The 27,783-nt window shown below is 44.6% G+C and overlaps 1 protein-coding gene across 1 annotated transcript; it reads right to left on the bottom strand.

Annotated features, from left to right (window-relative positions):
- Window positions 1–666: 666 nt before the first annotated feature.
- LOC133457513 (troponin C, skeletal muscle) lies at window positions 667–27,783 on the bottom strand. Its single transcript, XM_061736858.1, has 6 exons — window positions 27,664–27,783; window positions 23,754–23,808; window positions 22,247–22,390; window positions 21,877–21,991; window positions 3,716–3,852; window positions 667–1,053 (listed from the first exon to the last, which is right to left on the bottom strand). The coding sequence occupies exons 1-6, from the start codon at window positions 27,664–27,666 to the stop codon at window positions 1,022–1,024; spliced, it is 486 nt and encodes a 161-aa protein (XP_061592842.1). The 5' UTR covers window positions 27,667–27,783; the 3' UTR covers window positions 667–1,021.

The raw sequence follows: 27,783 nt of genomic DNA, 5'->3' as shown, positions 1-27,783 counted from the left end.
TAGCCTACGCCGTAGCTCTGCGTTGGTGTAACGCGGAACCATAAATCAGCCTTGACTGCCAGTTACTTCCAAGATGAACGAGAGTCTTTGGTTTGGAGTGACAGAGAAGTGGAGTTACTTTTAAGTGTGACTTTAGAATATAAAACAGGTAAAATACAAGAAAATATTGACGGTTACAAACTAATTGTAAAAACAGGTCGCACACATGACGCTGGTGACGTTTCTGTCTCATAATGTGACGTTCTGAAGCCTAAATGTCTGTTTCTCTCTGTTTACAAGCAAACGTGAAAATCTCCACTTTGGCCGGAGTTTTCAGAAATGATGGTTTTTGGTGACTTTGAGCTCCGTTTTCGTGTAAACGAATGGCCAAAACGCATGAAAACACCTCAGTTTTTGCTCCGTGTAAATGGGGCCTTATTTTTATCAGGAATTCATATAGCAAACTGACATTTTAGCTGATCTGACTGACGACTGCCAGGGGAGACTCGGGTGCAACGGGAGGAATTAATTTGACTCTGTAACTAAAACGCTCAGCAGCTTTTTAACAGACAGAGACAGCTGGGATTGTGGGAAGGGATGGACTGGTGCATCATGGGAATGAGAGTCAAAACGCCACAAGACTAGACAAGAAACTAGCAAATAGCAAAGACGAGCGGGGCCTGAGGGTTGGAAGAAGAAATCTGTTTTTATTCAGAAAGCACAGATCAGGGTGGAGGAGGAGGAGGAGGAAGAGGAGGAGGAAGAGAGGAAGGAGAAGGAGGAGGGCACGGCCCGGCCTGACGGTGTTGCGTTTCTGGAGGAACGGCAGCTGCCAAGGAGACAGCTGACGGAGCCGAGCGTTCGTCTTAAAAGGTTTGGGGGGATATTAATAGACGTCCTGGATCAGCTACGGGTTTCTGGGAGGAGGAGACGCCGGGTCCAGCGGGCCAGAACCCTCAGCAGCTCCGACCCGCGTTTAGAAGAGTTTAGTTCTGGATATAAGTGCAGATTTCCATCACCGAGGAATGTAGAGCCGCTGTCGTTACTGGACGTTCTCCATCATCTTCAGAAACTCTGAGAGGGAGAGAGGGAGAGAAGGAGAGAGGGAACCTGTTAATCAACCAACCCGCCGTTCATACGTACTGCTTTTTGTGATCAATCTTTTATTATTAGGAATCTCATGGAAACAATATGATTACAGGACTGTCTCAGAAAATTAGAATATTGTGATAAAGTTTATTTTCTGTAATGCAAAAATGTCCTACATTCTGGATTCATTACAAATCAACTGAAATATTGCAAGCCCTTTATTATTTAAAAAAATTTTAAAACTCAAATATCCTATCTCAAAAAATTAGAATATTCTGGGAATCTTAATCTTAAACTGTAAACCATAATCAGCAATATTAAAATAATAAAAGGCTTGCAATATTTCAGTTGATTTGTAATGAATCCAGAATCTATGACATTTTTGTTTTTTTAATTGCATTACAGAAAATAAAGAACTTTATCACAATATTCTAATTGTCTGAGACAGTCCTGTATAGTACTGTCATAAATGGCATAGAGAACGGAAGCAGTACGGTCAGAGATTCTCTCTTTTTCTTATATTAAAGAAAACAAAAAAAAGAAATAAAAATAAAAATAAAACAATAAAACAGAAGAACTGCAACAACAATGATAAAACAGGAAAAAAAACTAACCAAACAGCAGAAGATAAACAATTCATGACTACCCCAACAATTCCCACTATTACCCAGGAATCCCAGTTTCTCTACAAACCATCAACATTAAGATGTCCAATGACACATAACAACACTATTTTCCTCCACCATTCAAGATGATATCCACAGAAAGTATATGTATCCACTAGAGAATGAACAAAGAGTACTCATAATGTATATATAATGTATATACAGAGTATTCCAAATATACAGGACTGTCTCAGAAAATTTGAATATTGTGATAAAGTTCTTTATTTTCTGTAATGCAATTAAAAAAACTAAAATGTCATACATTCTGGATTCATTACAAATCAACTGAAATATTGCAAGCCTTTTATTATTTTAATATTGCTGATTATGGTTTACAGTTTAAGATTAAGATTCCCAGAATATTCAAATTTTTTGAGATAGGATATTTGAGTTTTCTTAAACTGTAAGCCATGATCAGCAATATTAAAATAATAAAAGGCTTGCAATATTTCAGTTGATTTGTAATGAATCCAGAATGTATGACATTTTTGTTTTTGTAATTGCATTACAGAAAATAAAGAACTTTATCACAATATTCAAATTTTCTGAGACAGTCCTGTACAAGCGAAATAAAAAACACCTAGAACCCTAGGCAAAAGACAGTTGACGAGGGAGGGTTATAATAAAGCACTGATTTTCTTCAGTAAATTCGACCAACAAATAATATTTTGTGCTTTGGCGTAATGTAAACGTGCTGTGGCTCCAACTGTACAATATCCCGGAATGAAGAAAGCTCATCATCCGTACTGCTGTAATTACCTCTAAGCAGATGAATGAATGTGCTCAAACACGACCCTCGCTGTGTTAATAAAACTACATGAGTTTGATGCTGATGCAGAAACATGAGACACACGATCATCTTTCTGCAGCTCCTGTTACTTCACTTCTGATATAAAGAGTTTCTTTCCTTACGTCATGTCCTTGTCAGGGTTTGACATTTCCCCCAGTTTGTGTTTTCAGTTCTGCTCCTCCTGTGTTCCATCTGCCCTGATTGTCGTCACCTGTGTCTCGTTATTCCCTGTGTATATCTGGTCTTGTCTTTCCCTGCTCCCTGTCGGCCCGTACTGTTTCCTTCCTCCATGTGTCCTGTCAGGTTTCTGGTTTTTTGCTCTCGTGTTTTTGGTAATCCTGCTCTGCAGCGTTTTTGGATCTTGTTTTTGTTAAATAAATCCTGCTTTTTTGCACCTCTTGCCTCCTGCTCTCCTGCGTTTGGGTCCTCAACAAACCACACCCGTGACATAGGGCTGGGCGATATATCGAGATTTTAATATATAGCGATATATTTTCAAAAGCGATATGGTACGAGACAATATCGTTTATATCGATTTAAAAAAAAAAAAAAAAAAAAAAACATTATTTTGATATAGCTTATTTTGTGACAAATTGACTTGAATGTTTTATTTGAGATTTGCACAAATGTTTTGTTATTTGCACAACTGTCAACCTCAGTGGAAAAGTCTGCCTGTTACTGTCTACATTGTATTAATTGCACAGTGTATTTTAATTTAATTGTTATGCAGGGAAGGGATATTTGTCTTATTTTATTCAAGAAGCATTTTTATTCTATATATGCAGGCAGTTTATTTTTATTTCATTTGTTTTATACATTTTGATATTGTGCAGACCTCTGTTAATAAAGGAACCTGTGTGACATTTGGCACGAAGCTTTGTATTAAAACTGACTGTTTTTTTAAGGGTTTGCCTCAGAAAAAAATGAAGCTAACAGAGATGCTAACAGATATGCTAACAGAGATGCTATGCTATAATGCTTTGGGGGAAACCCCAATTATGGCACAGAAAAAATATCGATATATATCGATTATCGCCATTCAGCTAGAAAATATCGAGATATGACTTTTGGTCCATATCGCCCAGCCCTACCGTGACAGAACGGACCGACCAAGATGGACCCAGCGGGAGAGCTCATTTCCCTCTGGGAGTTTCGTTTAGTTATTATGCAACTTCTTGTTATAAAATCTTACCATCGAAGTCGATCTTGCCGTCCTTGTTGTTGTCCGACTCCCCGAACATCTCATCGATGTCCTCCTCTACCACCGGCTCTCCGGTCTGGTGGAGGATGTCTCCGAACTCCTCCCGGTCGATGAAGCCGTCCCCGTTCCTGCGGACAGAAAACAACGACCTGAAGACGTGTTCAGGACCGTCTCGTGGACCAGCACTGTCCACCAGTGGAGTTTAGTTCTGTAATTCAGCGAAGCCAGAGGTCAAATTGGTCACGTTGGTCTCCATCACTCCACACTGGACTGGTTCACCTCCTACCTTGCTGACAGGACAGAGTACGTCAGTTTGGGATCTTCCAAGTCCCAAACAGTCCCTGTTACGTGTGGTGTCCCCCAAGGATCTGTCCTAGGACCTCTCCTTTTTATCCTGTACATGCTGCCCCTGGGTTGTGTCATCAGCCGGCACGGCATCTCTTTTCACTGCTATGCCGATGACACTCAGCTGTACCTCCGGACTGACCCCAACCTAAGCTCCACCCCAGTCCCAACCTACGTTCCACCCCAGTCCCAGTCTCCAACTGCCTGGAGGAGATTAGGGCGTGGATGAGTCCCAACTTCCTCCAACTCAACATTTCCAAAACCGAAACCATACAAATTGGCACCCCTCACCAGGTCCAGTCATCCCCCATAACCACCATCTCCTTCTCCGGTCAAGACATCCCCCTCTCTACCTCTGTTACCAACCTCGGTGTGAAGCTGGACCCACAACTTACCTTCGTAAACCACATCAAACATCTGTACAAAACTTGCTTCTTCCACATAAATAACCTATCCAAACTCCGCCCCTTCCTCACTTTCCCTGATGCAGAAAAACTCGTCCACGCCCTGATCTCCTCCAGACTCGACTACTGTAACAGCCTGCTCATCGGTATCCCCAACAAACACCTCCGGATACTTCAATTCATTCAGAACTGTGCTTTCCGTACTCTGATGAAAACCCGCAAATACGACTATATCACCCCTACTCTCCAGAACCTACACTGGCTTCCCATAACCGCAAGAATCCAATACAAGATTGCCCTGATCACCACCTCTGCATCTACAGCACTGCCCCTCAATACCTCCAAGACCTCCTGACGCCTCACTCATCCACCCTGAACCTCCGGTCACAAAACACCAACCTCCTCTATCAGCGACTCCACTCCATGGGAGACCGAGCTTTCTGCTCCGCTGCCCCAACATCTGGAACTCCCTCCCTGAACCCTCCACATCTGGAACTCCCTCCCTGAACACCCACATCTGGAACTTATTATTATAAATATCAGAAGCATCAGATTTTATAAAAAGAAAACAATAACTCAAAATGACATAAAAATATAATATAAGTAAATATATATCAACTAAACAACTAAACAAAAATAAAATACAAAATAAAATTAAAGCTGCAAGCAGCGATGAACGGGCCCTCGCACTCATGGCCACCGCCCCCCATAAGCATATCAGAAATGGCACCACCCACGACTTCCTATGTCAAACCATTCAAAAGTTATTGCAGAAAATAGGGACAACCAATCAGAAGAAGGGGCGGGGCTAAGTTTCACCAATTATGGTCAAGGACTCAATACCGAGTCCGATGACACCACCCACGACTCTCTATGTCAAACCATTCAAAGGTTACGGTAGATAAAAGTATTCTAGGGGGCGCTGTTGAGCCATTAGGCCACGCCCATTAATGCAAACCATGAAATATCAAATTTTTCGCCAGGCCTGGCTTGCATGCAAAATTTGGTGACTTTTGGTGAAACTATCAAATATGGACCAATCAGATGAAGGGGGGGGCGCGCTTTTTGGCGTCTAGCGTCGCCACGGTAACACTTTTGAAAGAGAAAAGTAATGCGCGTAGTCACAGAATGGAGATGCATATTTTGATGTATAACACACCTGGGTGCACGTTACGGTTCAGGCCGTATTAACTGTTGAGGGAATGGCATAAATTGCTCCAAAATTACGCAATTAATTCAGAATGTTCAAAATGGCCGACTTCCTGTTCGGTTTCGGCCATGGCGCCAAGAGACTTTTCTTTAAGTTGCGACATGATACAGGTGTGTACCGATTTTCGTTCATGTACGTCAAAGCGTATTATGGGGCTTGAGGCACAAAGTTTTTTCTGTCTGAACCAATCAGATGAAGGGTGGGCGCGCTTTTTGGCGTCTAGCGTCGCCACGGTAACACTTTTGAAAGAGAAAAGTAATGCGTGTTGTCGCAGGATGGAGACGCACATTTTGATGTATAACACACCTGGGTGCACGTTACGGTTCGGGCCGTATTAATTGCCGAAGGAATGGCATAAATTGCGCCAAAATTACACAATTAATTCAAAATGGCCGACTTCCTGTTCGGTTTCGGCCATGGCGCCAGGAGACTTTTCTTTAAGTTGTGCCATGATACAGGTGTGTACCGATTTTCGTGCATGTACGTCAAACCTTATTGTGGGGCTTGAGGCACAAAGTTTTCCGGGGGGCGCTGTTGAGCCATTTTGCCACGCCCGTTGATGCAAACCATTAAATATAAAAATTTTCGCCAGGCCTGGCTTGCGTGCAAAATTTGGTGACTTTTTGGGCATGTTTAGGGGGGCAAAAAGCCCCTCCTTTCGTCAGAAAAATAATAATACGAAGAATGCCTACAGATACAATAGGGCCTTCGCACTGTAAGTGCTCGGGCCCTAATTAAAGCTGCAAGCAGCGATGAACGGGCCCTCGCACTCACAGCCACCGCCCCCCATAAGCATATCAGAAATGACACCACCCACGACTTCCTATGTCAAACCATTCAAAAGTTATAGCAGAAAATCGGGACAACCAATCAGAAGAAGGGGCGGGGCTAATTAAGGCCAAAGAAGCTTAAGGACTCATTACAGAGTCCCATGACACCACCCACGACTCTCTATGTAAAAACATTCAAATGTTATAGCAGGAAATAGGAACAACCAATCAGAAGAAGGGGCGGGGCTAATTTTCACCAATTATGGTCAAGGACTCAATACCGAGTCCCATGACACCACCCACAACTCTTTATGTCAAACCATTCAAAAGTTATGGCAGAGAAAAGTATTGTAGGGGGCGCTGTTGAGCCGTTAGGCCACGCCCATTAATGCAAACCATGAAATATCAAATTTATCGCCAGGCCTGGCTTGCATGCAAAATTTGGTGCCTTTTGGGGAACTATCAAATATGGACCAATCAGATGAAGGGGAGGCGCGCTTTTTGGCGTCTAGCGGCGCCACGGTAACACTTTTGAAAGAGAAAAGTAATGCGTGTAGTCGCAGGATGGAGACGCACATTTTGATGTATAACACATCTGGGTGCACGATACGGTTCGGGCTGAATTAATTCTCGAAGGAATGGCATAAATTGCTCCAAAATTACACGATTAATTCAGAATGTTCAAAATGGCCGACTTCCTGTTCAGTTTCGGCCATGGCGCCAAGAGACTTTTCTTTAAGTTGCAACATGATACAGGTGTGTACCGATTTTCGTTCATGTACGTCAAACCGTATTATGGGGCTTGAGGCGCAAAGTTTTTTCTGTCTGAACCAATCAGATGAAGGGTGGGCGCGCTTTTTGGCGTCTAGCGTCGCCACGGTAACGCTTTTGAAAGAGAAAAGTAATGCGTGGTGTCGGAGGATGGAGACGCACATTTTGATGTATAACACACTTGGGGGCTCGTTACGGTTCGGGCCGTATTAATTGCCGAAGGAATGGCATAAATTTCGCCAAAATGACACGATTCATTCAAAATGGCCGACATCCTGTTCGGTTTCGGGCATGACCCCAAGAGACTTTTCTTTAAGTTGTCCCATGATACAGGTGTGTAGCGATTTTCGTGCATGTACGTCAAACCGTATTGTGGGGCTTGAGGCACAAAGTTTTCAAGGGGGCGCTGTTGAGCCATTTTGCCACGCCCATTAATGCAAACCATTAAATATCAAATTTTTCGCCAGGCCTGGTTTGGGTGCAAAATTTGGTGACTTTTTGGGCATGTTTAGGGGGGCAAAAAGGCCTTCCTTTTGTCAGGAAAATAATAATAATTAAAGCTGCAAGCAGCGATGAACGGGCCCTCGCACTCACGGCCACCACCCCCCATTAGCATATCAGAAATGACACCACCCACGACTTCCTATGTCAAACCATTCAAAAGTTATAGCAGAAAAAAGGGACAACCAATCAGAAGAAGGGGCGGGGCTTATTCAGGCCAATGAAGGTCAAGGACTCCATACAGAATCTGATGACACCACCCACGACTCTCTATGTCAAACCATTCAAAAGTTATAGCAGAAAATCGGGACAACCAATCAGAAGAAAGGGCGGGGCTAATTCAGGCCAATGAAGCTTAAGGACTCAATACAGAGTCCCATGACACGACCCACAACTTCCTATGTCAAACCATTCAAAAGTTATAACAGAAAAAAGGGACAACCAATCAGAAGAAGGGGCGGGGCTAATTAAGGCCAACGAAGCTTAAGAATTCATTACAGAGTCCCATGACACCACCCACAACTTCCTATGTCAAACCATTCAAAAGTTATGGCAGAGAAAAGTTTTCCGGGGGGCGCTGTTGAGCCGTTAGGCCACGCCCATTAATGTAAACCATAAAATATCAAATTTATCGCCAAGTCTGGATTGCATGCAAAATTTGGTGACTTTTGGAGAACTATCAAATATGGACCAATCAGATGAAGGGGGGGTGCGCTTGTTGGCGTCTAGCGTCGCCACGGTAACGCTTTCGAAAGAGAAAAGTAATGCGTGTGGTCGCAGGAGGGAGACGCACATTTTGATGTATAACACACCTGGGTGCACGTTACGGTTCGGGCTGAATTAACTGCCGAAGGAATGGCATAAATTGCGCCAAAGTGACATGATTAATTCAAAATGGCCGACTTCCTGTTCGGTTTCGGGCATGACGCCAAGAGACTTTTCTTTAAGTTGTCCCATGATACAGGTGTGTACCGATTTTCGTGCATGTATGTCAAACCGTATCGTGGGGCTTGAGGCACAAAGTTTTCAAGGGGGCGCTGTTGAGCCATTTTGCCACGCCCATTAATGCAAACCATTAAATATCAAATTTTTCACCAAGTCTGGCTTGCATGCAAAATTTGGTGACTTTTGGAGAACTATCAAATATGGACCAATCAGATGAAGGGGGGGTGCGCTTGTTGGCGTCTAGCGTCGCCACGGTAACGCTTTCGAAAGAGAAAAGTAATGCGTGTGGTCGCAGGAGGGAGACGCACATTTTGATGTATAACACACCTGGGTGCACGTTACGGTTCGGGCTGAATTAACTGCCGAAGGAATGGCATAAATTGCGCCAAAGTGACACGATTAATTCAAAATGGCCGACTTCCTGTTCGGTTTCGGGCATGACGCCAAGAGACTTTTCTTTAAGTTGTCCCATGATACAGGTGTGTACCGATTTTCGTGCATGTACGTCAAACCGTATCGTGGGGCTTGAGGCACAAAGTTTTCAAGGGGGCGCTGTTGAGCCATTTTGCCACGCCCATTAATGCAAACCATTAAATATCAAATTTTTCGCCAGGACTGACTTGGGTGCAAAATTTGGTGACTTTTTGGGCACGTTAAGGGGGGCAAAAAGGCCATCACTTTGTCAGAAGAAAAAAAAAAAAAATAATAATAATAATAATTAAAGCTGCAAGCAGCGATGAACGGGCCCTCGCACTCACGTCCACCGCCCCCCATAAGCATATCAGAAATGACACCACCCACGACTCTCTATGTCAACCCATTCAAAAGTTATAGCAGAAAAAAGGGACAACCAATCAGAGGAAGGGGCGGCGCTAGTTCAGGCCAATGAAGGTCAAGGACTCATTACAGAGTCCCATGACACCACCCACAACTTCCTATGTCAAACCATTCAAAAGTTATGGCAGAGAAAAGTATTCTAGGGGGCGCTGTTGAGCCGTTAGGCCACGCCCATTAATGCAAACCATGAAATATCAAATGTATCGCCAAGTCTGACTTGCATGCAAAATTTGATTACTTTTGGAGAACTATCAAATATGGACCAATCAGATGAAGGGGACGAGCGCTTTTTCACGTCTAGCGTCGCCACGGTAACACTTTTGAAAGAGAAAAGTAATGTGAGTCGTCGCAGGAAAGAGACGCACATCTTGATGTAAAAAAAACACAAAATTTGCTTACAAAACTTTCAGCACCCTGCCAGGCTCGAACTCCCAACCACCGGCACCAAAGACCGCAATGATGTGGTTGAGCTATATCTCAGCTGATACCTCACTTTGACTTACTGGCTTAGGACAGACCAAGATAGCGATATTATGTCTAGAACTTTTTTTTCCTAACTTTTTAAATATTTGTAAGGTATAAATATTAGTAAAACACTACTATTTAATTATTACTTTTTCTGTAACCATTCAACCGAGGTTCTAACCGGGCTGAGCACGGGACTATTTCTAACGTCACCACATTACAACAGCTGATTGGTCGGGGGGCGGGGCCGTCATCACCCTACTCGCCACTGATTGGTCGGGGGCGGGGCCGTCATCACCCTACTCGCCACTGATTGGTCGGGGGGCGGGGCCGGCAGACGTTTGAATCAGGAAGCGGGAGTCAAACCATTAAAAAGTTATAGCAGAAAAAAGGGACAACCAATCAGAAGAAAGGGCGGGGCTAATTCAGGCCAACGAAGCTTAAGGACTCATTACAGAGTCCCATGACACCACCCACAACTTCCTATGTCAAACCATTCAAAAGTTATGGCAGAGAAAAGTATTCTAGGGGGCGCTGTTGAGCCGTTAGGCCACGCCCATTAATGCAAACCATGAAATATCAAATGTATCGCCAAGTCTGACTTGCATGCAAAATTTGATTACTTTTGGAGAACTATCAAATATGGACCAATCAGATGAAGGGGGGGCGCGCCTTTTAGCGTCTAGCGTCGCCACGGTAACACTTTTGAAAGAGAAAAGTAATGCGTGTAGTCCCAGGATGGAGACGCACATTTTGATGTATAACACACCTGGGTGCACATTACGGTTCGGGCCGTATTAATTGCCGAAGGAATGGCATAAATTGCGCCAAAATTACACAATTAATTCAAAATGGCCGACTTCCTGTTCGGTTTCGGCCATGGCTCCAAGAGACTTTTCTTGAAGTTGTGCCATGATACAGGTGTGTAGCGATTTTCGTGCATGTACGTCAAACCGTATCGTGGGGCTTGAGGCACAAAGTTTTCCGGGGGGCGCTGTTGAGCCATTTTGCCACGCCCATTAATGTAAACCATAAAATATCAAATTTACCGCCAGGCCTGGCTTGCATGCCAAATTTGGTGAACTATCAAATATGGACCAATCAGATGAAGCGGGGGTGCACTTGTGGGCGTCTAGCGTCGCCACGGTAACACTTTTGAAAGAGAAAAGTAATGCGTGTAGTCGCAGGATGGAGACGCACATTTTGATGTATAACACACCTGGGTGCACGATACGGTTCGGGCCGTATTAATTCTCGAAGGAATGGCATATATTGCTCCAAAATTACGCGATTAATTCAGAATGTTCAAAATGGCCGACTTCCTGTTCGGTTTCGGCCATGGCGCCAAGAGACTTTTCTTTAAGTTGCGACATGATACAGGTGTGTACCGATTTTCGTTCATGTACGTCAAAGCGTATTATGGGGCTTGAGGCGCAAAGTTTTTTCGGTCTGAACCAATCAGATGAAGGGTGGGCGCGCTTTTTGTCGTCTAGCGTCGCCACGGTAACGCTTTTGAAAGAGAAAAGTAATGCGTGGTGTCGGAGGATGGAGACGCACATTTTGATGTATAACACACTTGGGGGCACGTTACGGTTCGGGCCGTATTAACTGCCGAAGGAAGGGCATAAATTGCGCCAAAATTACACAATTAAGTCAAAATGGCCGACTTCCTGTTCGGTTTCGGGCATGGCTCCAAGAGACTTTTCTTGAAGTTGTGCCATGATACAGGTGTGTAGCGATTTTCGTGCATGTACGTCAAACCGTATCGTGGGGCTTGAGGCACAAAGTTTTCAAGGGGGCGCTGTTGAGCCATTTTGCCACGCCCATTAATGCAAACCATTAAATATCAAATTTTTCGCCAGGCCTGCCTTGCATGCAAAATTTGGTGACTTTTTGGGCACGTTTAGGGGGGCAAAAAGGCCCTCCTTTCGTCAGAAAAATAATAATAATAATAATTAAAGCTGCAAGCAGCGATGAACGGGCCCTCGCACTCACGGCCACCGCCCCCCATAAGCATATCAGAAATGACACCACCCAAGACTTCATATGTCAAACCATTCAAAAGTTATAGCAGAAAAAAGGGACAACCAATCAGAAGAAGGGGCGGGGCTAATTCAGGCCAATGAAGGTCAAGGACTCCATACAGAATCTCATGACACCACCCACGACTCTCTATGTCAAACCATTCAAAAGTTATAGTAGAAAATCGGGACAACCAATCAGAAGAAGGGGCTGGGCTAATTCAGGCCAAAGAAGGTCAAGGACTCAATACAGCGTCCAATGACACCACCCACGACTCTCTATGTCAAACCATTCAAAAGTTATAACAGAAAATAGGGAGAACCAATCAGAAGAAGAGGCGGGGCTAATTCAGGCCAATGAAGCTCAAGGACTCAATACTGATTCAGATGACATCACCCACGACTTTCTATGTCAAAACATTCAAAATTTATAGCAGGAAATATGGACAACCAATCAGAAGAAGGGGCGGAGCTAATTTTCACCAATTATGGTCAAGGACTCAATATCGAGTCCCATGACACCACTCACAACTCTCTATGTCAAACCATTCAAAAGTTATGGCAGAGAATAGTATTCTAGGGGGCGCTGTTGAGCCGTTAGGCCACGCTCATTAATGCAAACCATGAAATATCAAATGTATCGCCAAGCCTGGCTTGCGAGCAAAATTTGGTGACTATCAAATATGGACCAATCACATGAAGGGGGGGCGCGCCTTTTGGCGTCTAGCGTCGCCACGGTAACACTTTTGAAAGAGAAAAGTAATGCGTGTAGTCGCAGGATGGAGACGCACATTTTGATGTATAACACACCTGGGTGCACGATACGGTTCGGGCCGTATTAATTCTCGAAGGAATGGCATATATTGCTCCAAAATTACGCGATTAATTCAGAATGTTCAAAATGGCCGACTTCCTGTTCGGTTTCGGCCATGGCGCCAAGAGACTTTTCTTTAAGTTGCGACATGATACAGGTGTGTACCGATTTTCGTTCATGTACGTCAAAGCGTATTATGGGGCTTGAGGCGCAAAGTTTTTTCGGTCTGAACCAATCAGATGAAGGGTGGGCGCGCTTTTTGTCGTCTAGCGTCGCCACGGTAACGCTTTTGAAAGAGAAAAGTAATGCGTGGTGTCGGAGGATGGAGACGCACATTTTGATGTATAACACACTTGGGGGCACGTTACGGTTCGGGCCGTATTAACTGCCGAAGGAAGGGCATAAATTGCGCCAAAATTACACAATTAAGTCAAAATGGCCGACTTCCTGTTCGGTTTCGGGCATGGCTCCAAGAGACTTTTCTTGAAGTTGTGCCATGATACAGGTGTGTAGCGATTTTCGTGCATGTACGTCAAACCGTATCGTGGGGCTTGAGGCACAAAGTTTTCAAGGGGGCGCTGTTGAGCCATTTTGCCACGCCCATTAATGCAAACCATTAAATATCAAATTTTTCGCCAGGCCTGCCTTGCATGCAAAATTTGGTGACTTTTTGGGCACGTTTAGGGGGGCAAAAAGGCCCTCCTTTCGTCAGAAAAATAATAATAATAATAATTAAAGCTGCAAGCAGCGATGAACGGGCCCTCGCACTCACGGCCACCGCCCCCCATAAGCATATCAGAAATGACACCACCCAAGACTTCATATGTCAAACCATTCAAAAGTTATAGCAGAAAAAAGGGACAACCAATCAGAAGAAGGGGCGGGGCTAATTCAGGCCAATGAAGGTCAAGGACTCCATACAGAATCTCATGACACCACCCACGACTCTCTATGTCAAACCATTCAAAAGTTATAGTAGAAAATCGGGACAACCAATCAGAAGAAGGGGCTGGGCTAATTCAGGCCAAAGAAGGTCAAGGACTCAATACAGCGTCCAATGACACCACCCACGACTCTCTATGTCAAACCATTCAAAAGTTATAACAGAAAATAGGGAGAACCAATCAGAAGAAGAGGCGGGGCTAATTCAGGCCAATGAAGCTCAAGGACTCAATACTGATTCAGATGACATCACCCACGACTTTCTATGTCAAAACATTCAAAATTTATAGCAGGAAATATGGACAACCAATCAGAAGAAGGGGCGGAGCTAATTTTCACCAATTATGGTCAAGGACTCAATATCGAGTCCCATGACACCACTCACAACTCTCTATGTCAAACCATTCAAAAGTTATGGCAGAGAATAGTATTCTAGGGGGCGCTGTTGAGCCGTTAGGCCACGCTCATTAATGCAAACCATGAAATATCAAATGTATCGCCAAGCCTGGCTTGCGAGCAAAATTTGGTGACTATCAAATATGGACCAATCACATGAAGGGGGGGCGCGCCTTTTGGCGTCTAGCGTCGCCACGGTAACACTTTTGAAAGAGAAAAGTAATGCGCGTAGTCGCAGGATGGAGACGCACATATTGATGTATAACACACCTGGGTGCACATTACGGTTCAGTCCGTATTAATTGCCGAAGGAATGGCATAAATTGCTCCAAAATTACGCGATTAATTCAGAATGTTCAAAATGGCCGACTTCCTGTTCGGATTCGGCCATGGCTCCAAGAGACTTTTCTTTAAGTTGTGCCATGATACAGGTGTGTAGCGATTTTCGTGCATGTACGTCAAACCGTATTGTGGGGCTTGAGGCACAAAGTTTTCCGGGGGGCGCTGTTGAGCCATTTTGCCACGCCCATTAATGCAAACCATGAAATATCACATTTATCGCCAGGCCTGGCTTGCGTGCCAAATTTTGTGCCTTTTGGGGAACTATCAAATATGGACCAATCAGATGAAGGGGGGGTGCGCTTGTTGGCGTCTAGCGTCGCCACGGTAACACTTTTGAAACAGAAAAGTAATGCGTGTAGTCGCAGGATGGAGACGCACATTTTGATGTATAACACATCTGGGTTCATGATACGGTTCGGGCCGTATTAATTCTCGAAGGAATGGCATATATTGCTCCAAAATTACGCGATTAATTCAGAATGTTCAAAATGGCCGACTTCCTGTTCGGATTCGGCCATGGCGCCAAGAGACTTTTCTTTAAGTTGCGACATGGTACAGGTGTGTACCGATTTTCGTTCATGTACATCAAACCGTATTATGGGGCTTGAGGCTCAAAGATTTTTCTGTTTGAACCAATCAGATGAAGGGTGGGCGCGCTTTTTGGCGTCTAGCGTCACCACGGTAACGCTTTTGAAAGAGAAAAGTAATGCGTGGTGTCAGAGGATGGAGACGCACATTTTGATGTATAACACACCTGGGTGCACGTTACGGTTCGGGCCGTATTAACTGCCGAAGGAAGGCATAAATTTCGTCAAAATGACACGATTAATTCAAAATGGCCGACTTCCTGTTCGGTTTCTCGACATGACGCCCAGAGACTTTTCTTTAAGTTGCGCCATGATACAGGTGTGTACCGATTTTCGTGCATGTACGACAAACCGCATTGTGGGGCTTGAGGCACAAAGTTTTCAAGGGGGCGCTGTTGAGCTATTTTGCCACGCTCATTAATGCAAACCCTTAAATATAAAATTTTTCGCCAGGCCTGACTTGCATGCAAAATTTGGTGACTTTTTGGGCACGTTTAGGGGGGCAAAAAGGCCTTCCTTTTGTCAGAACAATAAGAAGAAGAAGAATAATTCCTGCAATTACAATAGGGCCTTCGCACTGCAAGTGCTCGGGCCCTAACTAGAAAATTTCTGGAAATTTTGATATGGGCATGCCCTACCGCCCATTCGTCCCCTCTTGCTGCTTTGGTTTGGGGCTGCAGTGGTTGTGTTTAGGGTGGTTCTATGTCAGTTTGAGGTGTTTTTACGCTTGTATTTCATTCATTCCTGTGCTCCCAATAGTTATTAATGGGGCGTGCTTTTTGGCATCTAGCGTTGCCACGGTAACGCTTTTGACTGAGAATAGTAATGCCCATCGAGGCAAGATGGAGACGCATCTAACGATGTATGCCGTGCATGGGTGCATGTTCCGGTTCAGGCTATGTTAACGGATAGGTTTTTTTTTTCACCGTGGTACAAAACCCCATCCGAATGAATGGGGCCATTTGGCCTGGATTTTGACATAAAATTTCCTTAAATCCCAGCTTCATGAAATTTGAGTATGTTGAAGTCCACAGCGTGCCGAGTCAGGGGACATTTGTACGATGTCTCTACGATAACCTGTTGCCTAGCAACAAGCGTCCAAATTGAAACAGAAATAAAAAAGAAAATGAAAGGCCAATATCGCAAATCTGTAATAATTAGCATAATGAGGTTGTAGGGTCTGTTAGTGCCAATCGGGCCGAGTGTTTGAAAGTTTCAACGATGTCTCTACGATAAAGTCCGGCCGAGCAATAAGCGTCCAAATTTTTGCCTTTTTTTTTGCTTTTTGGCGTCTAGCGTTGCCTCGGTAACACTTTTTACTGAGAAAAGTAATGCCCATCGAGGAACGATGGAGACGCATCCAACGATGTATGCCATGTATGGGTGCATGTTTCGGTTCAGGCTATGTTAAAGGATAGGTTTTTTTTTCACCATGGTACAAAACCCCATCCGAATGAATGGGGCCATGTGGCCTGGATTTTGACATAAAATTTCCTTAAATCCCAGCTTCATGAAATTTGAGTATGTTGAAGTCCACAGCGTGCCGAGTCGGGAAACATTTGTACGATGTCTCTACGATAACCTGTTGCCTAGCAACAAGCGTCCAAAGTCAAACGGAAAAAAAAAAAAAAATGAAAGGTCAATATCACAGAAACTGTAATACTTGGCATAATGAGCTTGTACGTACCATTGGGGACAATCGGGCCGAGTGTTTGAAAGTTTGAACGATGTCTCTACGATAAAGTTCGGCCGAGCAATAAGCGTGGGAATTTTTGCCTTTTTTTTTGCTTTTTGGCAACTAGCGTTGCCACGGTAACCCCTATTACGGAGAAAAGTAATGCCCATCGAGGCATGATGGAGACGCATCCAACGATGTATGCCATGCATGGGTGCACGTTCCGGTTTGGGCCGTATTAACGGACGAAAAAAAGTGCGGAATAAGAATAATAATAAGAAAAGGGAAACCTTTTCTAGATACTAATATATCGCCTTCATTTTCATGTTTTTCCTCGTTTTTCCGGCCGTGTTTTAGTTTTTGGGGATTTTTTTTTTCCACATCGGAGCGGGGTCATGCTGTACACCCGCTGGTGCGCAGTGGGACTTTTGCGACTTTAGCTTGTTAGCAACATTGCCTTTTGGGCCATTCTGGACGATTGCAATATGGTCATGCCATTACTTGGCATGCCCATAATAATAACGCGAAGAATTCCTACAGATACAATAGGGCCTTCGCACTGCAAGTGCTCGGGCCCTAATAAAAATTCCTGCAAATACAATAGGGCCTTCGCACTGCAAGTGCTCGGGCCCTAAAAATTCCTACAGATACAATAGGGCCACAATAGGGCCTTCGCACTGAAGGTGCTCGGGCCCTAATAATGATCAACTATAAATAAGTCATCACCTAAAAAATATTTGACATCTCCATCTCACTCACACAGCACTGTCGTTACGGAAGAGTATTAGGGCCATGCAGGAAAAAAAATATTTGAGAGGGGAAGATTTTTTTCTTGTGCACTTCGAGAAAAAAGTCGAAATTTCGAGATTAATGTTGGGATACAATTTCGAGAAAAAAGTCGAAAATGTCGAGAAAAAAGTGAAAATGTTGAGAAAAAATTTAAAATTTCGTGAATAAAGTTGAAATGTTGGGAAAAACGGCAAAATTTTGTACTTTATTTTTGAAATTGTACATTTCGACTTTTTTCTCGACATTTCGACTTTTTTCTCGAAGTGCACAATAAAAAAAATCTCCCCTCTCAAATATTTTTTCTCCTGCCTGGCCCTAATACTCTTCCGTAAATGCTTTCAACTTTATTCAAGTGTTAATTCTTTTATCATTATAATTCCACAAATATTCCTTTTTTTCTGTGAATTCCTCCTATTTATTTGATTATTCTTTAAAGCCGGTGTTGACATCCTGCTCCTGACCACGTGGGGGAAGCTCCGCCCCCTGCTGATGACGCGGAGGGGCGGGGCCAGCACGTGTTGCAGTACCACCTGGTGCCACTGGAGGTCCCTGACTCCAAACCTCCTGGTTCTGGTGCAGAGTCAGTCCTTGCTACTTTTGCGCCCTGGGCGAACTGTCCATCAAACACCCTCCCCCAGAATGTGCTCAGACTGTAGCAGATTTTTTAACCTGGCTGTTTCACAACAGGTGTAAAGTGGTAAAGTGCAATCTAGAACTTGACTTTTCTAGCCTTCTTTGAAGCAAAATCCTCAATTACATCATCATACGCAATCTGTTGTGCAACTGTATGATTGATGATGATGATGATGATGATGATGATGATGATGATGATGATGATGATGATGAGGATGATGGCAAGTCCAGAGAGACACTCCTTTGACATAGTGGACCTCAAGTATGTTTTAATAAGCTTCAATTTGGAAAAACTCCTTTCTGCTTCCGCTACTGTCACTGGAAGGGTCAGACCAAAGAGTGCAGTCTTGTATCCCACAGCTTCTCACACAGACTCACAGCCAAAATTATTTTTTCCTCCATCTTGATCGTCTCTGATCTACAACCCGCAAGTTTTTTTTCCACCCTCCACCACCTTCTCTCCTATTGGGCGCGCCGAGATGTCCTCACAGCGCGGCACGGTGAAATTAAAAAAATTTCAATTCGGGCAGGCAGGCGGGGCGCAATGCCCTGTCACGGCGTTGCGCTTTGCGCCCTCTATGCCCCTTTCACAGAGAGGGCGCAAAGTGGCGACCGCCACCAGCTTTCCCATTCATGTATGTGCTACTGCGGCGCAAGAACGGACCGCTCTGCCGCCCTGGGCAGTCGCCCGTATTGCCCTGAAGGAAGAAAAAATACGTTTTGTGTCTTGAAATGTCCTTGATTCTCAAAACAGTAATATCAGCTATGCACCTGTTGTTTATTGACAAATGTAACTGTGAGAGAAGCGCTAGTTCACATGGGATCTTTTCTCCCGTGTGAACCAAGCCTTAGCGTGAGAACTGGGAGGCGGGGGTTGAAGGGGCAACCCCCTCCGCAAGGTGCTGAGTAGAAAGGTATAAAGACGCGAGAGCCGGAGGTCCGGATTAGAGTCAGCTGTGGGTCTCGTGCACGACGCCCAGCTGGGGTTTTCGCTACTCTGCCTGGACTGTTCCGGCAAAAACCGGCCCTGTTCTGGTGCCACGGTTCTGGTGTCCAGCTGCGTTCGGAATGGCATGTTCGTATTAGTTTTAATGTTTTTCAGAGTCGTTAGTTGGAATTAGGGCTGTCAGTTTAGCGTGTTAATTAGATGAATTAATTACACTGCTAATTAACACATTATGAAAATTAACGCAATTAATTATGAGTGGCAAAATGCGCGAGTATTTTAAATTTGGCCCATTGAGGGAGCCGTAGGCCACTTGGCAGGTCACCTCCCACCTGCCGCTAGTCAAACTAACAAAGCAGGTGACAGACCTGGACGACTCAGGGGAGTGACTCAGCAAATCTTTGCTGGGGCCTTTGAACGGCAAGTTTATGAATAAAAAGAAAGAAGACGGGACTATCAACAAGAATGCGGTAATTTGTACATTTTGTAAAAAAGACTTTTCCTATCACCGGAGCTGCTCCAGCCTGAATTATCATTTAAACGCTAAACATGGATATCGCTTTATACTAGTCCCGACGGATTATGCAACACGTTATCCAGAGGCAGTGCCGCTGCGCACCATCTCGGGAACGAGTGTGGCGCGGGCGCTGCTTCAGGTCATCTCCTGCGTCGGGATCCCGAAAGAGATTCTGACGGACCAGGGCACTCAGTTTATGTCACGAACACTGAGGGAACTTTATGGATTACTGGGCATTACGTCGGTTAGGACCTCCGTTTATCATCCCCAGACAGATGGTTTATGTGAGCGTTTTAACCGGACGCTTTAGGCCATGATCCGTAAGTTCATTCACGAGGACGCTCGGAATTGGGATAGATGGCTTGATCCTCTGCTGTTCGCAGTGCGTGAGGTTCCCCAGGCGAGTGGGGGACGTTGACTATGAGGTGGTGCGTCCTGACAGGGGTGGGACGACGCAGATATATCACGTCAATCTCCTTAAAGCATGGAGGGAGGCGGTGCTGGTTGCTCTGGTGACAAAGGTAAGAGAGAGAGATGAGTTGGGGCCTGAGGTACCAAAATCGGTAAATCCAGCCTCGCTCACTTGTGGGGACCAGCTCTCCACGTCCCAGAGGGCAGACCTGGCCACGTTGCAACAGCGGTTTGCTGATGTGTTCTCTCCCTTACCAGGACGCATGAACCTCATAGAGCATAAGATTGTGACACGCCCGGGGGTGACGGTGCGCTCACGTCCCTATCGTCTGCCTGAACACAAACGCAAAGTGGTGAAGGCAGAATTGGACGCCATGCTAGCAATGGGGGTAATAGAATAGTCCCACAGTGGCTGGTCCAGTCCCATCGTTCTTGTGCGCAAGAAGGATGGGTCTATACGCTTCTGTGTGGACTATCGCAAGGTGAATGAGGTGTCACGTTTTGATGCATATCCGATGCCTCGGGTCGACGAGCTCCTGGATCGGCTGGGCACGGCTCGCTTTTTCACGACACTGGATTTGACCAAGGGCTACTGGCAGATTCCCATGTCTCCAGAGTCTAAGGAGATTACAGCTTTCTCCACTCCGTACGGTTTGTACCAATTTCGCACACTTCCGTTCGGCTTGTTCGGGGCACCTGCCACGTTTCAGCGTTTCATGGACAGAGTGCTGCGCCCGCATGCTGTGTATGCTGCCGCCTACTTGGATAACGTCATCATCTACAGTGACAGCTGGGCGGAGCATGTGCGGCAGGTGGGTGCGGTGCTCAGTTCACTGAGACAGGCAGGGCTCACGGCCAACCCGAAGAAGTGTGTGGTTGGACGGAGGGAGGTACGGTATCTGGGGTACCACTTGGGAGGCGGGCAGGTGCGTCCCCAGGTAGATAAGACAGCTGCGATTGCGGCCTGCCCAAGACCCAAGACCATAAAGGAGGTTAGGCAGTTTTGGGGGCTGGCGGGGTATTATCGGCGGTTCATTCCCGATTTTCCGGCTTGACCAGCCCCCTGACTGACCTGACCCGAAAGGGTGCCTCAGATCCGGTCTAGTGGACGGAGCAGTGCCAGCAGGTGTTTGAGAGGGTGAAACAGGCCCTCTATGGGGAGCCACTCCTCTACACTCCTGACATCTCTCTCCCTTTTGTTCTGCCGACTGATGCCTCGAACAGAGGGCTGGGGGCCGTTTTTTCCAGCAGGTGGAGGGGACGGACCGCCCCGTGCTATACATCAGCCGCAAGCTGTCGGAGAGGGAGGGGCGGTATAGCACGGTGGAGAAAGAGTGCCTCGCTATTCGGTGGGTGGTCGGGTCCCTGAAAGATACCAATGGGCGGATCACACATTGGTATCTGGCCTTACAGTCCTTTAATTTCAGAGTGGTTCCGAGGGGGGGGGGGGGTCGGGGAGTTGGCTAGGCTGGACGGTCCCCAGCCTGAGTCGGGCGATGGGGGTCTGTGGCAGGGTGCAGGATTGGGGCTTGGTCTGCAGGGGAGAGAGGGAGTGGGGGGGGGAGAGGGAGTGCGGGGGAGTGGCGCACAGGTGACGTGGCTGGAACATCTGATGGTGCACAGGTGTACCTAATTATGCTCTGTGTATTTCAGTAGTGTGCGGGCCCTGGAGACAGGAGAGGAATGACACCGAGCTGACTGCTGATTCATGTCTGGGTGAAAATAAAGTTGCACAATTTTCCCACGAAAACCTGTGTCCTCTTTTCCCTGTCTGGTTACCCCGGTAGCACGAGTTGGCTACAGTTAGTTTGGATGTTTTTCAGGGTCGTACTTGTCGAAGATGCGGAAACATTCAGAAAGTTCCTCCTCGCTCTTTCCAGCCTGGTCCTCCTTCAGCTGCTGCACCATCATCACCAGGAACTCCTCGAAGTCGATGGTCCCGCTGCCTGAGGAGACACGGAGACGAGGGTGGTCTGAGAGAAACCTGGGACCCAGAACACAGAACCTTTTATTTTTCTCCTGCCTGGCCCTAATATTCTTCCGTACTGACCCGTCCTGGTCACCCTCAAGATAACTTGCTAACAAGATAAAACCGTAACCATACCAACGCCTAACTTTTGCACGGTTCTTTAAATGGTTTTAAAATGGGATAAAAAGCCCCGGTGTGGGTTTGTGAGTCCTGCTGGGTCACGTGATCTCACCATCCTCATCCACCTCCTCAATGATGGCGTCCAGCTCCTCCCTGGACGGGTTCTGGCCCAACATCCTCATCACCTGACCCAGCTCCTTGGTGCTGATGTCACCGCCGCCGTCCGTGTCGAACATGTCGAAGGCAGCTTTGAACTCTGGGTAAAAGGAGAACAATCAGATTCAACACGTGGAAACATCCAGATCCAGACCTGCAGGTTCAAATGTCCAACTTTACAACAGAAACAAACATATTTCCAGGTTTTTTAAAGGTGACCTATTATGGCATCTAATACCTATTTTAAACACGCCTTGAATGTCTTAAAAACAAGCTTTTGATTGTTTTTGCTAAATAAATTAGAAATTCAGCCTCTGAGCCATGTCTTTATCTTCTCATTCTCTAACCTCATTATCTACGCAGGATTCTGAGTGGGCGGGGCTATGATAATGAGGCTCTGTGCTGATTGTGCTGTTTTCTTCCGGCTCTCGACGAAGGCGGACGCTTTTCTGCTCCTCTCCCTTATCTGCCCTGCCCTGCTACTGCTACTGCTTGCTTGTCTCGTCTTCAGAGTCTCTTCTTTTTCACTCCTCCGAAACTCTACAATCATGGAATTGATTAACTGGTCTCTCAGCCATTGATGAACCAGAGACTGAAGGCAGACGGAAAATTACAGAGGCTGCCTGTTTTCAATATAATTGTTGATCCTATAATCTGGCCTTGACAGGGCGGTCTTTGGCCGATCGCTCTGGTCACAATCTTCCTGGTGGAATGTGAACAAGGGGACTCTGCCCCCACTAACCCTCCCCCTCTCCCACGAACACCTGTGGACCTGTTTCAGAACTGTACCGAGCCGCCTGATAACATCAAGGACAATTTGGCTGAGAGCAGCTTTGGGCGAAGGACTCATCGCTTCAAATACACTTACTGATAAACACACACACCTCCCTCAACTCAAAGCCTTCCTCGGCCCCTCCCTATTATCAGCCCCCCCCAACAGTCTCCGGGTTTCGAGTGCCACCACGGCGATCACTTGGATGTACTGTGCCGGGACCCCCTCCCCCCCTGATTGGCTGCCTGAATGATGCGATACACCGCTACGAAAAAATGGCGGAAGCTCCGGCCGGCGGAGTTAGTTGTGGGCGTGGTTTCACACATCAGAGGCCAACCTATGTAAATCGCCTCTATCGTTACCTAACGACGGGAGCAGAATCTTATTGGCTCGTAGAAGTCACATGACACTGGATGGATCATCCGGGCGGCTGTACAGACACTGCAGAATTTGGTTGCTTTCCTCCTTCTCTGAGTTGGCAGGCTGAGGGGAGACCACTTTATATATGTTAAAGCAAGAGAAAACCTGGTTTTCATAATAGGTCCCCTTTAAGGATGACATGGGCTTCATGAGTTTGAGGACAATGTTTGAAATTTGAAGTTCAGGGAAAAGAAACAAAAACCAAACGCTTGTTTTCTGAGATCAAACACTGATCTGGTGTAGATCTGAGGAGGAGGAGAGAGAAACGCACCTTGGATCATTTCCTCGGTGAGGAAGGAGCGGGCGTCGCTCTGGGCGTCGGTGGGCTGAGGAGGAGCAGACAGAGAGGGGGTTAAACATGGGAGAACTCCCAGAAGGCCGAGCGGCCGTGATGTCAGCGGAATAAACAAGAATTAGGTTTTCAAGTCTTGATAAGTTGTTTAAGACCTTGAAAGTGAAAGAACCGGCGGTGTTAATTTTTACCAGGCCTGTGTTGAAAAAATCGATGAACGAATCTAAATCGATTCTCATATTAATTCCTAAAAATAGATTTGTATGTCTAAAGATCAACTTTTTTTTCATCATTACATTTTCGCCCGGTGAACTTTAATCCCAGTACTCATTTAATTCACACATGAGCTGTTGAGCTGTTGCAATTTCTTTCTTTTTTTGCACTTTAAATGGATATTGAAAGGCATATTTGAGTTATTTATTTCTTAGTTATTTATTTCATACAAATAACTTTTGGAATTTTTTTGTTTTTTCCCAAAAAAGGAATATTTTGTTGGACACGAGAATAACTACTGCCATGTTTTTGCCTTTAAATATGTTTAAAGGTATGAAAACGTTAATGTTTTCAGTTATAATTGCATAAATTGTCTATATTTCATTGCTTTATATACTTTCTTGGGGTTATATTTGCATAAAATGCTAAAAACCAAATTCTCAAAAATTAAAAACCCAAAAAAAACAGAAAATGGAAAAAACTAAACTGATTTCCTCCGTCTCTGTTTCCTCCCTGGATCTGTTTGGTAATTCTGCCCCACAATGTTTCTGCAAAGCATTCTGGGAGCTGATTGGTCCTTACAGCATCATTAGCTGCAATACTTGCTGTTTAATCTCAATATAATACTAGTATTAATATGTTGCAGAACTACAGTCATATAATTCATGCAACAGCTGAAAAAACTGTTTTAATAACACTAACCCAAATCAATATCGGAATCAAATCGAATCAAATCAAATCCTGATAATCAATTCTGAATCTTAAGAATCAGAATCGAATCGATTCTTTACATTTGAATCGAAACCCAGCCCTGATGTTTACTACGACCCGGTTCAGACCTGGCCGTCTGACGCAGGTGACCGGCACACCTGACGAAACCGTGACATCAATATCTGCTAATAATCCAGCGTGAGGCTGTTAATCAATCACAGGACACATGTGATCGTCTGCTGCAGGGAATTCTGGATAGGCAAAAGTTCACCGCTGCAGATTAAAACTCATGGATTTAGCCATTTCCAGGAAAACAGAGAAACGAACCATGTGACGTGGGCGGAGCCAGAGCCAGTGACATCACAACCAGAAACGAGTGCAGGAAGAAGGTTTTTTTAGCATCCTTGAAGCCGTCATGGACGTTCTGAGTGTTGGAACAATGTTCTCGGGGTGAGTCTCATAAATGTGATACAGAGTCTATTCTATTTTATTTTATTTTGTACTATTTTATTTTATACTTATTCTAATTTTTTACTTACATTTTTGGAAAGAAAACACCACTCATAATAAAAAGTCTGAAGTCTGAAATCCTACTATGATGCAACTGGCTCGGTACGTTCTGTACCAGAGATGATTATTTTAAAGTTTCATGCAGGAAAAAAAATATTTGAGAGGGGAAGATTTTTTTTTATTGTGCACTTCGAGAAAAAAGTCGAAATGTCGAGATTAATGTTGAAATACAATTTCAAGAATAAAGTCGAAATTTCGTGAATAATTAATTTATTAAATTATTATTTTTTTTTTTCATCTTTTAATTCTGCAACTATGTTGCTGCTATCTTGGCCAGGTCTCCCTTGTAAAAGAGGGACTAACCTGGTTAAATAAAAGCTAAATAAATAAATAATATAGAATTATAGAACTCTAATAACTTAAGTTATTAGAACCAGTTATAGATCACATGATTTATAGACAATACCATCAAAAGTTTTTTTTTTTTATATAATAATAATAATAATAATAAACTACACATTTGCATGTAAACGGGTCAGGGTCACCATAAAACAAAGGAAGCAGCATAATTTTAAGGCATAAAAGATGATTCATTCTAACGATTCTATTCAACAAAAGCATCTTTAAGGTCAGAGTTCATCTTTCTGGGGTCTTTACCGAACTGAGGCTACATGTTCCATCACAAGCAGAGCCGGCCCAAGGCTGCTTAGACCACCGTGGCCACTAGGGGGCACCCAAGAGTTAAAAGAAAATAAAAGTAAAAGAAAAAATAAAATTAACATTTGAGTTTTAAACAATTTTCGTTAGCTTGTTTCTGGTTCCTCTGTTAATTTACATAATTATTTAAGTATTTGTTTGATTTTATTCGTTTATTCTATTTAATAATGTCTGTGTTTGTACATTTGAATTTATTCTTATATGGAGAACATATTGACGAGGTTCTGTTTATATAAGTTGAGTGATTTTAATTATAGTTCTAGTTTTTGTAGTACTTTGTGGTTGCACTTAATTGTTGTTGTTCCACTTCAAATTGCTGTTGCAGTTTATTTAAAACCAAAAATAAAGTAGATAACGTGTTTACAGTAAATGGTTTATAAATGATCTATTTGATTATTTAATTCTTTTAGTCGGCCTGCACTGTAGATGACAGTATCACACTTAGTACTTTATCACTTTAAATATTAAGTGTAAATCAACCCCAGGCTGCTCTTGTAGCTGAATTTGCTACAATTTCAGATTAAAAACCATAGATGGGTAAAAACCTGCCAGGCTGACAATAGGATGATGGAAACAACACTGTGCAGCTCTCTGACCTTTGACCTGCTGCTTCTCTGTGTGGTACGGAAGAGTAATAGGGTCAGGCAGGAGAAAAAATATTTGAGGGGAAGATTTTTTTTATTGTGCTCTTCGAGAAAAAAGTCAAAAATCGAGATTATTGTTGAAATACAATTTCAAGAATTAAGTCGAAATTTCGTGAATAAAATCAAAATTTCGCCTTTTTTCTCAACTTTTTGACTTTTTTTCGAAATTGTACTTCAACATTTTTCTCGACATTTCGACTTTTTCCTCGAATTTGTTTCAACATTGATCTCGACATTTTGACTTTTTTCTCAACATTTCGACTTTCTTCTTGAAATTGTTTTAACAATAATCTCGACATTTCGACTTTTTTCTTGACATTCGAACTTTTTTCTCGACATTTCGACTTTTTTCTCAAAATTGTTCCAACATTAATCTCGACATTTCCACTTTTTTCTCGAAGTGCAAAATCCATGGTCTTAATCCCTGTAGATTACAATCTAACTACAACAAAAAGTTCTTCCATCTAGTTTTACAAGTGTATTTGTAATGACAGGGAAGAACCTGAAATAAGTTTATAGTGGGTGTGTGAAGGATCAATAATCAGGATTATTGGCAGTAATAGAGGGCCCCAAAATCCAAAATCACATTTTGCTTAGGGCCCCATGGAGGCTTGGGCCGGCCCTGATCACAAGATATAAAACCATAATGGATACAGAGTGAAGGCCCCTTTAATTCTGTAATTCAGACCCCCCCCTCAAGTTTACTAATAATCTATTTTTGAGGTGAGAAAATTTGAGGGAGACATTTTCAAGGTCAGACGTCATAATTTGGACGGAGGCAGGAGGCGAAGCGTCTTCTCACTTTACTCAGCTGTGCCTCGCTATCTTTAGGACGCCCCCCCACCCCCCGACCTCAGCACCAATCACGGGGTTGAGTTACACGGTGATGGACTACAAAAGCCCCGCCGGCCTCGACACAAAGACCCCGGGGGGGAGCCGCGTAAAAGCACCGCGACCCGAACCCCCAGGAACCCCCAGAAACAAAACGCTCGGCAGGAACTCCATCCTCTGGCCTCTCACCAGCAGAACCAGATCTGCCCAGACCCCCCGGACCCCCCAGACCCCCCAGACCCGTCCCGGCGGCGGGTTCTTACCATGGCGGCGGCCGGGGGGGCGAACAGCAGACTCCGGGACAGACGAGAGACGAAGGTTCAGGTGGGACTGGCCGCTCCGGCCCATAAGTACCCTCTCCTCCGCCGGGACCGGACCGCCGG

Source organism: Cololabis saira, chromosome 12, assembly GCF_033807715.1.
Source record: "Cololabis saira isolate AMF1-May2022 chromosome 12, fColSai1.1, whole genome shotgun sequence".
NCBI lineage: Eukaryota > Metazoa > Chordata > Actinopteri > Beloniformes > Belonidae > Cololabis > Cololabis saira.
This window is presented reverse-complemented; position numbering and strand designations above follow the sequence as displayed.

What these genes read in the sequence shown, in the direction of transcription:
- LOC133457513 (XM_061736858.1), bottom strand. An exon ending in TGAGGAGGTGGATGAGGATG is followed by an intron (nt 21,992 to 22,246) that starts GTGAGATCACGT and finishes GTGTCTCCTCAG; the next exon opens with GCAGCGGGACCATCGACTTC. An exon ending in TGTTTCCGCATCTTCGACAA is followed by an intron (nt 3,853 to 21,876) that starts GTACGACCCTGA and finishes TTCTGTCCGCAG; the next exon opens with GAACGGGGACGGCTTCATCG.